The sequence below is a fragment of the Thermobia domestica genome, chromosome 3, assembly GCF_964235325.1.
Source record: "Thermobia domestica chromosome 3, izTheDome1.hap1.1, whole genome shotgun sequence".
Classification (NCBI taxonomy): domain Eukaryota; kingdom Metazoa; phylum Arthropoda; class Insecta; order Zygentoma; family Lepismatidae; genus Thermobia; species Thermobia domestica.
The window spans coordinates 179,385,947-179,399,603 of record NC_137456.1 but is presented as its reverse complement, the minus strand read 5'-3'; the positions used below and the strand labels follow the sequence as shown (position 1 = coordinate 179,399,603).

The window sequence follows — 13,657 nt, the reverse complement described above, 5'->3', positions numbered from 1 at the left end:
CCACAACATAGCGAAAAATGAATAAATCATTCAGTGAACTATAACATAATCTTAAGGAAAATCTATTTCCAAGATATCAATACTTATACCTAGATATACCTAGGTATTGTTAGGGTGTATTGTTACACCCTATATATATATATATATATATATATATATATATATATATATATATATATATATAGGCGCGGATTCAATGGGGGTATAGGGGCTATAGCCCTTCCTTCACGCTCAGGTATACAATGGATAAAATGGACTTCAATCCTCCTTTACACTGGATAGAGCGGCAAACGCTCTAAATATTTGCCACACTATTAATTAAAATATTTTTATTAACACCAAGAATTCGATCATTTTCAGTCTCGGTGCTGTGCTGTATTTTACCATTCTTTGGTCTAGCAGTCCTTTAAGTCGTTACATCTAATATCTCAGGGTATTACTTGAAAGACTCCAATTGCCACACTAGTATGATTTAGGTTTCTGCGACATTGTCACTTATCAGTTTTGGTGCTACGTTGAAATTTCCCCAATTGTGTTTATAACTAAGAACACAATTTATGGTTCCGGAATATTAACGCGTCTTTCGCTAATAGTATTCTTAATATATTTTTTTATACGCAATATGTGTATGCCTAACAAAATTATCAAAAATTAAACACGAAAATTTTTATAAAGATTGTAGATAGAATTACCGAAGAATCAATTGTTGCCTTCGGAAATTAAAAGTGAATTCTTATTTACCTTAATGTGTAGTAATTTATACTTAGCAATATTTTTGTCCTTACAATTATAGTGAACATCATAAGGCCAGTTCCTCGGAATTCCAGTGTACTGTACCTATTTACATTCTTCTAACTATTTTCTTGTTTTATTGCATTGCAGTATTCTTCTATCTGTAGAAACACTAAATGAGTGTATAACGTGTATGAAACTTAAGGAGGGAAGTTCTTAATACACTACAAATATCAACCAACAGTAGCTGCCATTTGTATCTTACGAAAGTATCCAATGTTGGTATATTCAGGATTTGTATTTTTTTTAAAAAAAAAATCTCTAGTTTATTACTAAATGTGAATTTTGTGGATATCTCGACGCCAAATCATACACGTATTCACAAAAAAAAAGTTTTACATTTCGGTTATTTGTAATATAATTATATTATCTATCTAAGCTGCCTCTATTTAAGTTCAATCGAGAGTTCCTTATCCTGATGAAATATAATTCCATACTGGTCGTTCCACTAACGAAGATGTCTTATGAAATATATTAACATCTTTGACGGAATGCTTGGATTTAATGAAACGTTTTGATGATTACGAAATTGCTTGATTTATATATTTGAAGTGTTCTTTAATGTTTGGGCCAATATTTATTCACCATCCTTATATAATCGTATGTTTAATTACAATGATAAACCACCTTGTACTCTCATAAATTGCCATTCTATTCATATAATAATTTATATAACTTTTTGAAATGTTTTCAGTTTTTCTTTCTTTCTTTCTTTTCTTTTTTTCTTTCTCTTTTCTTTTTTGATCTGTATGAGACTTTGAATCCATGTTTTTGATGCTAAATTTTTGCAATCTACACGAAAGTTCTGGACGTAAAAGGAAAGAGATCAATTTCTTTTATCATCTCTCTGTGTGTGTTTTTCCCTTTTAATTTATTGGTTGTTTCTCAGTCCGGTTTTGTAAATGATTAACATCAATTGCTTCAGTTTATTTAACATTGGTTTTTGTATTGGCATTTTGGACGCCTAGTTTGCACACCTGTTCCTTCTGTTTTTCTAATCCTATCTTGTGATACTACTTTGTAAACTCTTGAAAATAAATTTATCCATACACTTGATTTAACCCTGAATGAATGAACCGATTTATTATTTATACAAAAAAATCAATAAATGTTGGCACTTAATTTTTGGTCAATTCTGACTATTGTCGTATTTAGGAAACTAAATTTATTGTTTTATTCTAATTTCATGATAAACTTAACTTAGGTTGTATTTCTTTAACTCTAAGAGAAACTTCTGAAAGAAGCGAATTTATGTATCATCTTTGATGTCTATAATTCGCTTATATCAAAGTACATCGAAATTGTCGAATAGAACTATACTGTATATGCGAGGTGAATCCCTAAAGTAAGGTTACAAAGCCTGTAGACGGACAAGTAACATTTTCCACAATGCGTAAATTGACTACACCAGGGTGCGAAATCGTTTGAAAATGGTGGGGGGGGGGGGAGAAGTTCAGTGATCCACACTAATGCCTCGCTGTGCTTCACACGTGAAGTGGGAGCTCCAAAAAGTTTAAATATTCATGGATTATTATTATTATTATTATTATGGTATAATAATAATAATAATAATAATAATAATAATAATAATAATAATAATAATAATAATAATAATAATAATAATAATAATAATAATAATAATAATAAATGTTCAAACTAGTCGTCATTGTTATTTAAAATACTTGAGTAATGTTATTTATTCATTTAATCTAAATTTTTACACTTATCTACTGCGTTTAATATACACTTCGGTGCGTATGGTCCAGGGTTAGACTCCCGTTTGAGCACAGTGCCCTTGTGTTTACCATCATATTGAGGACTGCATTCACGAAAATAGCGGTATGAGATCTAGAAGACAGAAATAATACCGCCTGAGAACCGATGTGCTAAGTAAGCATTAGACCTACGAAGTTGAAGCGCTCCATCTGGCCAGCCATAGATCCCCATGAGCTGTAAAGTGAGAGTATAGTTTTTATTATTATTATTAATGAAATTTCCGTTTCTTCGCCAAGTACTTATTTCTTCGTAGACATGAAATATGTACATTACGATGGTTTTAACACAGCATAGGCGGATTAATCGTGGGACGTAAAACTCAAAAATCTCAAATGTAAATTGAGTAGTAGTTCTGAAACAACTTTAAACATTAGTTGCTGTCCCATTCAGCCTGGGCGCTGAAAAGGGACACTAAATACAAATCAATCCAAACCAATAACACACTACATTACTGAAATATAAATCGCTCTGCAATAATTTTTAATTAACCTATTGTGAATGGGCTACTTATTGTCATAGGTTTTGAAAAAGGAGAAACGCTCCAGTACAGAATAAGAAAAGCATTATGCTATGGTACGGCTGTTTGTGTTATGTATTGCTTCACTATGTAATGTTAAAATTCATAATTATACTTATAAAATTCCTTCATAATTTGATTTCAGTTTTGTGTGTATGCTTAGATCAGGGTCTATATTTCTGGTTCTCTTTTCTCTCCGCAAGCGCTCCGGCACAGATAAATTTTGCACTACAATTCTGCTTATTGGAAATAAAGTCTATTATTGTGGCCTGTGTCCATTGTGATTTTTGATCAATTTCAATTAAAACATGATTCAGAGAGAGCATGAAACGGGAGTTGACCAGATAATTTCAAGTTCACAATATTTCAAAAGGAGGATCGTGGATATTACAACTCAAATACATTAACCAATTTTACAGCAAAACCAAAGCAATGTGACACAGCAAGCGAAAATGCCGCTCTTGAACTCAGATTGAACATTATAGCAAAAGAATAGTAAGTACTGTATAAATAGTAACTGGCTTAGCAAAACAGAAAAAAGTTCTATAATAGACGCATAGGTCAAAATGTTTGGTAAACGTTTTAGTCTATTTTGAAACACAGATTGACTAATAGATCTTAATAATAAATATGTACAGTACATCCTAACAATAAAAACGTAAAATTACTCTTAATTAGCTCTCTGGAAAGGACACAGAATTGAAGCAGAAGCAAAAATGAAGCTAGAAATCTTAAACTGCAACATCAAACGAACAATTTGATACCTATAATAAATATATAATAGCCTTCTACAATATTTCACGATTTAGAACATGTGAAAAGCTGCATATCAATGTCTCGCACGGGATGTGAGCGCTCTGCCGCTGAGTCACCGTGCCCTCTCTCTATTCTATATTAGTAATTTTGCAACTGCTTGTTCATTTTAAGGAAACAACTGCAGAGAAAGCAGGAAAAAAGAAATATGTCAATAAGCAAATTGTCAACCTCTACCATCCTCATCGACTATCCTCCGAACGGTCATAAATAAGCCCCCATATTTTGAGTTTGGTGACATCGTTCACCACGTCGGCATCGGACAAACATTGTACATGAAGAGCGCGAATGAACTTTAATTTCTTTCGGACAGCTACAAGTCTACGCTAGAGGATAAAGGTCTTCATATCGTTACAACTAAACTACATTTTTTGTTTGTTTGTTTGTTTTGAGCAGGCATGCATTTAAAATTGTTTACTTGAGAATTTTCGCTATACTTTTAAGTTCATATTAAGGTTTCCCCCCTACACGTTTTGGTGGGAGGGAAAAGCAAGCATAAAATTTTTGGTGGGAGGGAAATTCCCCCCGTCCCCCCCGGGATTTCGCACCCTGGACTACACTGACATTCACTGCGAGCTTTCTGCTTCCCTCTTGCGGCTGTTTCTCACTGCTACATGCAATCTAGTGCGAGTAGCATGAGTTTACAATTGCTGAGCCAAGTCAGAATCCCACAAAACGTGAAATGCGTTCTATCATACGCTTTCGCCAAGCACAGTAAGCGGCCGGCGAATATTCACGAAGTAGTTGTTTCTATTTACGGGAACATCTTGCTGAACAATACTTCCATTACGATGAAGAGATGAATCACAAATTCGAAATATGGCCTCATCAGCAGGAACAAGAATTCTATGACTGTAGCATACACAAAAACTAGTACTCCATTTTAAAAGTTGTTTGGACAATGGCGACAACTATGTGGAAAAATAACCCTGTATATTGTAATAGACATTTTATCAAAAACATTTTTTTGAACGAATAGTAGCCGTTGAAACATTATTTTCTGCACCTGCTTCGTATAGAATTTTTACATGACGACAAAATATACATTTAATCTAATTTAATGTGATGAATTTGATTTACGTATTAAGACATTTTTTTTGCACAAATTCAGTTTAATATCTTGTCATTTTAAAATTCCTGAATACTGTAGAAACTATTGTTAATAAGACTTTCTGTTTTTAAAACTCTCTTACAAACCGACACTTTATCTATTAGTTTTGAGTGTGTTAGTAATAATTTAATTCCCGTAAGTGTCAATTGTTGTAAAGCTAATTTAACGATATTCATATAAACATACAACACAACATTGCTGCACGTCTTGCAAATAAGAACAGAAATAAAACACTGAACTGTTGAACAAGACTGTACTATTCATAAAAATAACTACTTTACATGTTACGTTTCGATCTTCTAACCAAGATCCTCATCAGACATATACTAAATCTGTATACAATGCAACCACACTAATATAATAGCCACAAAAACGTACCTGCTCCCTCATGTGTGGTTACTACCTCTCAAAAGTTTCCAAACACCCTGTATTGTGCGAGTCTGTGAACTTATTATTTTGGCACGAGAAGTTTGCCGCCATGTGTCGGAGACATTCCTGCCTAAAGCATAAAATTTGACGACAGTTGAATCGAGATCTCAAAGGTAGAGTAGATGATATGTCTAATTATATTTATTAAATTTTTAAAAAATGAAAGTAGATATTACTTAGTATAAACAAAAGTGTGGAAGTTAAGGCAACATAATAGCTTTATTTGAAAGGCGTAGACATAGGAGGTCACTGCAGTGACATAAATTTAAAAGAAAAAAAAGTGCATTTAAACCTTTTTGGTGTGCTAATGTTTAAAAAGCAAACATACCATTTATTATAAAATGTTCACGATGGCCAATACACGTCTAAGAATTATAATTAGACATACTATATGCAGTACCTCTCAGATTTCGATTCAACTGTCGTGGGATCTTATGCTTTAGGCGGAAGTACTTTTAACACACGGCGGCAAAGTTCTCGTGCCAAAACTATATGTTCATATTAGACGCTCACAAAAATCCAGGGTATTCGAAACTTTTGAGCGTTAATATACCTTGCCTTCCATCTGAGGTCAATTACAATATATATGTACAATTGCTGTTACTAGACCCGAGCTTTCAATGAATTTTTTATTTCTGATTTTACTTTTCTATCCCACCCTTTTTCTTTCTAATTTTCAAATCAATTTAATCTTTTCTCTATTATTAACTATATCTTTTCTTATATCCATGCCTATTTCAAGGACACTCTCATCAAATAACATATTTATCATATTTCTTTTTCCTTTGTATATGCATTGTCATGGATATTAAACAAATGTATTTTAGAAAGTTTTTTCGCTCTTACGGAAAAAGGTAAACATAATTTCTAATCTTGCATTATGATAGTATAAGCTTATGATCATCATATGGCCCTGTGAGGAGACGCCAATTTACAAGGATATAGAGTTACTTATAATATATACGGGGGTATGGACCTAAATACAAAAATACAAGTTATACCATCATCCGGGGTTCGGTACACCAATCAGGTTAATGAAATCAGGTAATTACTGGTGAACCAGATTACTAATTACAAACCATTTACAAAAGGGGATAAAGAGGGAGGATGAAATATGGACCAATGTCAGTAACTACCTAATTTGGTTCCCATTCATGTCTTCATGTAGCCTCGGAAACTATAACGAAGTTACTACATTAAAGTGTAAAATATAAAATGTACTAGTGTGATATGCGCAATCAATGATTATTACATCAAAATTTAAAATAGAGAAAGAGCTTTATGTAAACTCCTTGGCGCTTACCTACGCCAATGCGATTTACGTTTAATATATTTTTATGAAAACTTGTAAACACACTCACGTTATCCTTAGGGGTGTAAAGTGATAATTGAAAGGAAAAAAGATAACTTTACACTTCAGTAATATTTATATTTTTTCTCTTTCTCGTTTTCACACACATACAGGAATAAAACATTACATATTAATTTTTGCACTTTACGTTTCAGTTTTCAAGCAACAATTATGACCGCATTTTAATATCTTGGCCTCTTATTCGAAATCAGAACGCGAAAAGCATTCAAAATACAACGCGCCACACACCCATGATCGGGTTTTCGTACCAAGTAACTATATTCAATTTATACTGGACAACTAGACAATTGTTTTATACAGCTGTCAACACCTTCGATGCACTTATACGATTGTTAATTTCTCATGTGTTACGTCTCACCGAAACGCGTTCTGCTTCTCTTTTTCCCCTAATAGTTGGTTAGAAATCCTTCTTTTCTGCTTGATAGTTTATACTTGAAAGGGCGGTTGTTTCCTACACACTTGTGCTGGTGGACAAAGGCGGAGTAATACCACTGCATTGCCGGACATATAGTTCTACACAAACATTATTTACAATGGTGTTAATTTTGTCTTACTTTTCACTATGATATTTTGGTTTTAATATCATACACTTTTCAACAATAAAAGAATGAAATGAAATTAGGTTCCCATAAATACTATGTTTTTGAAATTTATACGGAATACAAACTAACTCGTCCTGTGTCGTCACGTTCATGTGATAAGTGGATGACTAGCGAGACGATCAAAAGAGGAGGAGGGAATTTTACCACCAAATATGGCTTGATGTTTGGAGCAGACAAAATTTCTCTCAGACAGAGGCTCCTTTTGGGTTGAAGTCCTCTATAAGAGTTTAGTAATGCAGAATAAAAGTTTTCTCAGCAGTTTGTCCTCTCATATACACATGATGCCGACAGGACTGTGGAAAATCTGTATTATTACAACGCTGTATTATTACGAATAATGTTCTACACATATATGCAAATGAGGATCTGTGATCATACATTTACTAAGATACAGCGTTGTTGTGGTTGTGTAGTTCATAGTCCACATAACAAGTGCTTTTATTTTAGTGTACGCGCCTTTGGCATGAGAAACGCGATAGGAGTTCATGTGGTAAGCTTAGGTCCATGTCTCATATAGCCTCGGTACTTCACAGGATGCTACAACATCAAATCAACCAACTAACCAAGTGTATTTATCCTAGCATGGTGAAAAATGCTAAGGAACTAGGAATGAAAATCAAACAATAATATTTATTATGTCTTTCTCGTTGACAGTAACCTCCTACAATAATGAAATGGCTATGAGGGCCTATCTCCAAATACAGTTTCCAAGAGGCTTAACTAGATTAGAACAGCATTTATCTGCAATATTTTTATTAACATTGAACTCTCAAATTGCTTCCAAACATAAACACATTTAAAACAGCCTTACAAATTACCAATCGACCCTTCTTACTATTATAGTAATTTCAAAAGAATATATGAAATTGTCTAACCAAGTAACTACGCAAGTTTAATTGCAATAAATTGATAAACAATTATATTACAAATAAATAAAATAAGAATTTTAAAAATTATGTTCAATAATAGATAGCAGTTAGCTACACAACCTTCAATTACTTTATAGCGGCACTATGTAGTCTCGCCTCACCACTACCCAAAGAAAGGATAATATTTGAAAAGAAAGTATGACAGAATCTTCTAAGTTAAGCGATATCATGTAGCGAATGCTCGTGTGTAATTCAGCAACTGCCTCTGTACTGAGCAACTGCCAATACATACCTAGGCTCCTATACTTTCAAGTGGGTCACGAGACAAATTCCCTTGTGCAAACATAAATAGATGAAGTGAAAAGTCGTTAAGGAAATGATTAGGAAGTCTAAAAATAATTATAGAAATTATAGTATCACTCTTTTAAAGGATGCCCAACAAGCCGAGTTTGTAATTGCTCATTGAAAAGTTTTGCTGAAAACTACAAACATGAATTGTAACGAAAGTTGATTTGTTAATAATTATGTCTTCCTTCTGACGTGTTCGAAACTTGCAAGTTCAATACACCTAAAAGGTATTGAAGTACATCTAAAATAGTATGAAGAAATTCATAAATAGTCTGTATGTTCATTATTTTTAAAATAAAGTTTATTACAGGTGGCTACGTTCGTAAAATGTAAGGTGCAAACTATTTCTCTATGTCTTTCGAGTTTACACTTTCACTCTTGTGCATGGGTATTAATAATATAAATTTAGAGTTTATTCTTATTTTGACTTGTATAATTATATTGTTATTCTTTTTTTGCTTATCCTATATTTTTGGTTTGCTTATAATCTTTATATAGAAGTAAAGAAAATAAAGTAATGAATATATTTCATTAATAGCACTGCAGGTATACTCCTGCGGAAGTTTTCTCCTTGGAAACAGAAAGATAGCACAAGATGCTACGAAGATTTCATTAAAGTCACTGAGAGATACGGGCAACTACATCAAGGAGAACTGTCACAACGTATTAGTTATGGCTGGGGCAGGATTAAGTACTCCGAGTGGAATTCCAGATTTCAGGTAATTGCAAAATATTATATTTTAAATATTACCAGATCGAATTAATTCGTTAAGATTATTCCTACCACAAAACACGAGTGTATTTGTGTTGCATAAAAGTACATTGAAATTAGATTTTTCCATTCCAAAGATATTTAACGTTTCAGTATAATATAGCAGTGTGTAATTTTTCAGCCAGTTACACAATTATTGAAATTGTAGAGTTCATATATGAAGAAATAGTTTAATTACTGAAAACAGTAATTAACTATATTTTTCTAATGAATCAAACTATATAAGTTTCACTTTGAACACTATGCACTTGGGAAAAGAAAATTCAATTGTTATAACAATTTATGTTGTAACATAAAGAATCATGACCGTTTGCGGTTCTCCTGCAATCATAGGCCTATATAAAATTTATGTCACTTGATATGGCAGTTACTGGGGAGCATAAGTATCAACGGCGCCAAAGTAATAATAACTAAAAATATCAATAGATTTCCAATTTCCTGAAAATTCACCGATACATTTCATTTATATTCATTTCTATTCGCAAATGGCACGCAGAGCTTGCGCAAGTAGCATGTAGGATGATCAAGGTATTAAATAATATATGGAGGATATGGATGAAAAGATAGAGAAAACGAAAGATCACTTCACGCGACAGAGACCTACGATATTGCTATTCTGAATAAATTCTACAAAGGGAAAGAAGAATACCTTATTAAATATAAAAATGGCACATCAAGATCTCAGATTAACTAGATTTTCTGGAAGAGACATAACTTAGGAGGCGCAAAGAACTGCAAAGCAATATCGTGCGAATCTTACGAAGCTTCACCGCCTCGTGGTAGCTAATATTTACATCAACGAAAAGATAGAAAGGAGACGACAAAAGGTTCCTGTGCGAACGATGTTGGAAATTGTATGGGACAAGTGCTGAAAAGCAATTGGCCTTCGAAAAGAATTGACCACATCGCAAGTATTGCAAATAAAGGAAGAGTAGGTGCAAGTGGAAGAGCAATGGGGCAGAATATCAATAGAACTCAGGAAAGCAACAACAATTTTTTGATGGGAAACAAAGGGAAGAGGTTTCATTGATAAAGAAATGTGGTAAAAAAAAGGAAGAAGTCCAAGTAGCTGTAAAAGAGAAAAAGGAACGATATAAAAAGTGGCAGAACTCGAGAAATCAACAAAACTAAAGGACTACAAGGAAGCTAAGAAAAAAAACAAGAAGGCAGTCAGTGTAGAAAAACGCAAGGTCTATTATGAATTGTACGGTGTATATACAATAAACTGGAAACAAAAGAAAGAAAAAGGATGATCTACAAGCTTCCGAAAGTAAGAGAGAGAGAGAGAAATATATATATTTCGCGTGTGTACTGCATTAAAATGAGTTGGAGTTTAACGTCTCTTTTAGCAGCGAGGCTATATGAGACGGGACCTACTGATTAACATGGAATCCGAACCACATGAGCTCCCGCCGGGAATCGAACCCGGGTCTCCCACGCCAAAGGGCGTACTCCAACCACTAAGTCACGAAGGAATTCTGCATTAAAATATAAATAACGAAATTTTCACAAATGAGAAAAAGATAAAGAAGCGGTGGAACGAGTGTTTCCATAAGCTCTTCAATGAAGAAAACCAAAGGAAAACTTATTAAAATATACTTATGAATTAAGAACTGTGGCCTGTGGCTTTCATAAAGACGAAGAAAACCATGAAAAGAACGAAAGATGGACCAAATACTCCAGAATCAGCTAATATGATATCTCTATCGCAACGTGGAAACGTTTGTAAAGAAGTACTGCAGTGGTTTACTCGACTTTTAAATAGGATATTGGAATCTGGAAAATGCCAAATGAATGTAAAATCAGCTACGTTGTACCGGTGTTTGAAAACAAAGGAGCTGTGGAAGAATGTGGCAACTATAGGGAATAAAGCTGATCAATAATGAAAAGAAGCTCTGGGAGACAATGATAGAAACTAGATCCAGGAAAGAGACCGATATAACAGAAAATCAATTTGGTTTCATGTTTGGGCGGTAGACAACGGATGTAATATTTGCACCTAGGGTACTAATGGAAAAGTACGGAGATTACCAGAGGGATCTTTATATAAATGTTCATCGACCAAGAGAAGGCGTACAATTGAGTGCCACGGAATCTAATTTGATGGGCACCAATAAAAAAAAGTGTGTTTCGAATACATAGAATAGAATGTGATAGAATATTTTATTGTCGTTAAACTTTATACGCAATAGATAACGTCCAATTAGTATATAAATATAATTAAGGTTGTTCATCAGTAACAATAATTAATCATACAAAATTCAGTGATGGTTAATATAATAACAAAGGGTGATAATTTTAAAACTCACGGATTTCATTTGGGTCTAGAATTTCTAACTGAAGTCCGATTTTCATGCGGTTTGTGGCAAATGATCAAGAAAGAATGGGAGATTCATGGGACTACGTTTACTGGTTTAAATTCATTCGAGGCAATATCGATTACGCCTCAAGAAAAACAGCAAATTTTCGCCAGTGTACCTTACCATTGGAATGAAGTGCGGTGTGGTGTGGAGATTTGAGTTTTCTTCCTTAGATGGCAACCTTGCCAAGGCCAATAAGAAACAGGAAACTGGACCGGCTGTATTGGGAATTGTGCTGTACAATTCTGTGTTACTGTGTGAGTGCGATCATTGCACAGAGAGAATAGTATACTCTTTGGAACAACATAGATTTATCGTTAAAACTTTGGAGAACGGTATCTGTTGTTGCTATACAAAGGGCATTCAGAAACAAATTTGCCTCACATTCTTCCCAAGACAGAAACATAATGTGGTCGCTAGTGAATAAATTGGAAGAAACAGGATCGGTTCTGAGTGACAAAGGTAAGCATCGGATCCCGCAGGCGGGTGTTGTAAAAGATGACAGTTATCGACTCCTTAGGTCACCCAAGAAATCTCTCCGTCGTTTGTGGCAAGAAACTGCCTATAGCTATTCAACATGTGATTTGTGGGCGTTATCACTAACACTTAATTTGTATTTCACTAACACTTAATTTGTTTTCTGCAGTTCCGCTTCAAAAATCCAAACCCTCATTCTAATTGTAAGATACACTGGCGAAAATTTGCTCTTTTTCTTGAGGCGTGATCGATATTATCCCGGATAAATTTACACAAGTGAACATAGTCCCATAAATATCCCATCCTTCCTTGATCATTCGCCACAAACCACATGAAAATCGGACTTCAGTTAGAAATTCTAGACCCAAATGAAATCCGTGAGTTTTAAAAGAATCACCTTGTAGCAAACTTCGTAATATAATAATAATAATTAAGATAAAATAACATGATAAAGAGTACAACTGTTTTTGTACATTCAATGAACTCTTCAATGGAATAAAATGGATTCGAGATTAAATAATTATACAACTTCTTTTTAAAAACTTTTGGAATCTGGAGGTTGTTAGCTTACTAAGCAACTTTGGTCGTCGGTTCTACAACCAAATAATTGTTTCTTACTTTGGTTTGTCTACATCAATTTTCTTACATCATCTAGCACTATCTGTATGTACTTCCTCCCTCAGTGTCATGTTTGTAAGGTTTTCCTTTGTGCAAAGTAATACTTGATAAATATTTAAATTCACTACTGTCATTATCTTAAGTTTCATAAACAACGGTTTACAGTGTTCTTTGCTAGATGCCCCATCAATAATCCAGATAGCAACATTAGAATATCATGAACGTAACTACTATTATCCCATATATCATACTATGAAAAAATGCAAAATATGAACTATGAGGAACTGTGTTATTTAGACTTCTTAATAGGCAGAATTCTCTGGAGAGTTCTGGACATACATATTTGACATGGTGTTCCATGTCGTTGGTTTTCTAAATATATACCAAGAAATTTAACCTCAGTATTTTTATATTTTTTCGTATCTTTACAATGACTAAGGCCAATTGCTACTCCTTTTGTTTTGTCTTGATTTAATACAAAACGATTTGCTTTAAACCATGTTGCAGCTTCCAATATGCACTTTCAGCTTCTGTATATACTTCTTCAAAACTGTATTCGTATTTAGTGTTGTAGTGTCATCTGCATATAGAATTGATATAGTATTGGTATTAAAGGGTAAATCGTTTTTCATTATTAAAAACAGTAAAGGACCTAAAACGGAACTTTAAAGTACCTTATATTGTACTTCCAAGATATTTGAATTTATATTTTAATACTAATTACCTGTTACGCACTTTTAAATATGATTTTATAAAGTTCAAACTATTGTTATGGAAGCCATAATATATTAATTTATTGCA

General features: G+C 33.5%; 1 protein-coding gene across 3 annotated transcripts in view; it reads left to right on the top strand.

Moving 5' to 3' along the window:
- LOC145680891 (NAD-dependent protein deacetylase sirtuin-3, mitochondrial-like) overlaps window positions 1–13,657 on the top strand; it is a 287,622-nt gene that overhangs the window by 129,811 nt on the left and 144,154 nt on the right. For all 3 annotated transcript variants that reach the window (XR_014130690.1, XM_081752050.1, XM_081752049.1), the window contains exon 3: window positions 9,168–9,348. Coding sequence is in view for 2 of the 3 variants with exons in the window: in XM_081752050.1 (XP_081608176.1) it covers window positions 9,168–9,348 (181 nt within the window). In the remaining variant the exon portion in view is untranslated. The remainder of the gene's footprint in view (window positions 1–9,167; window positions 9,349–13,657) is intronic.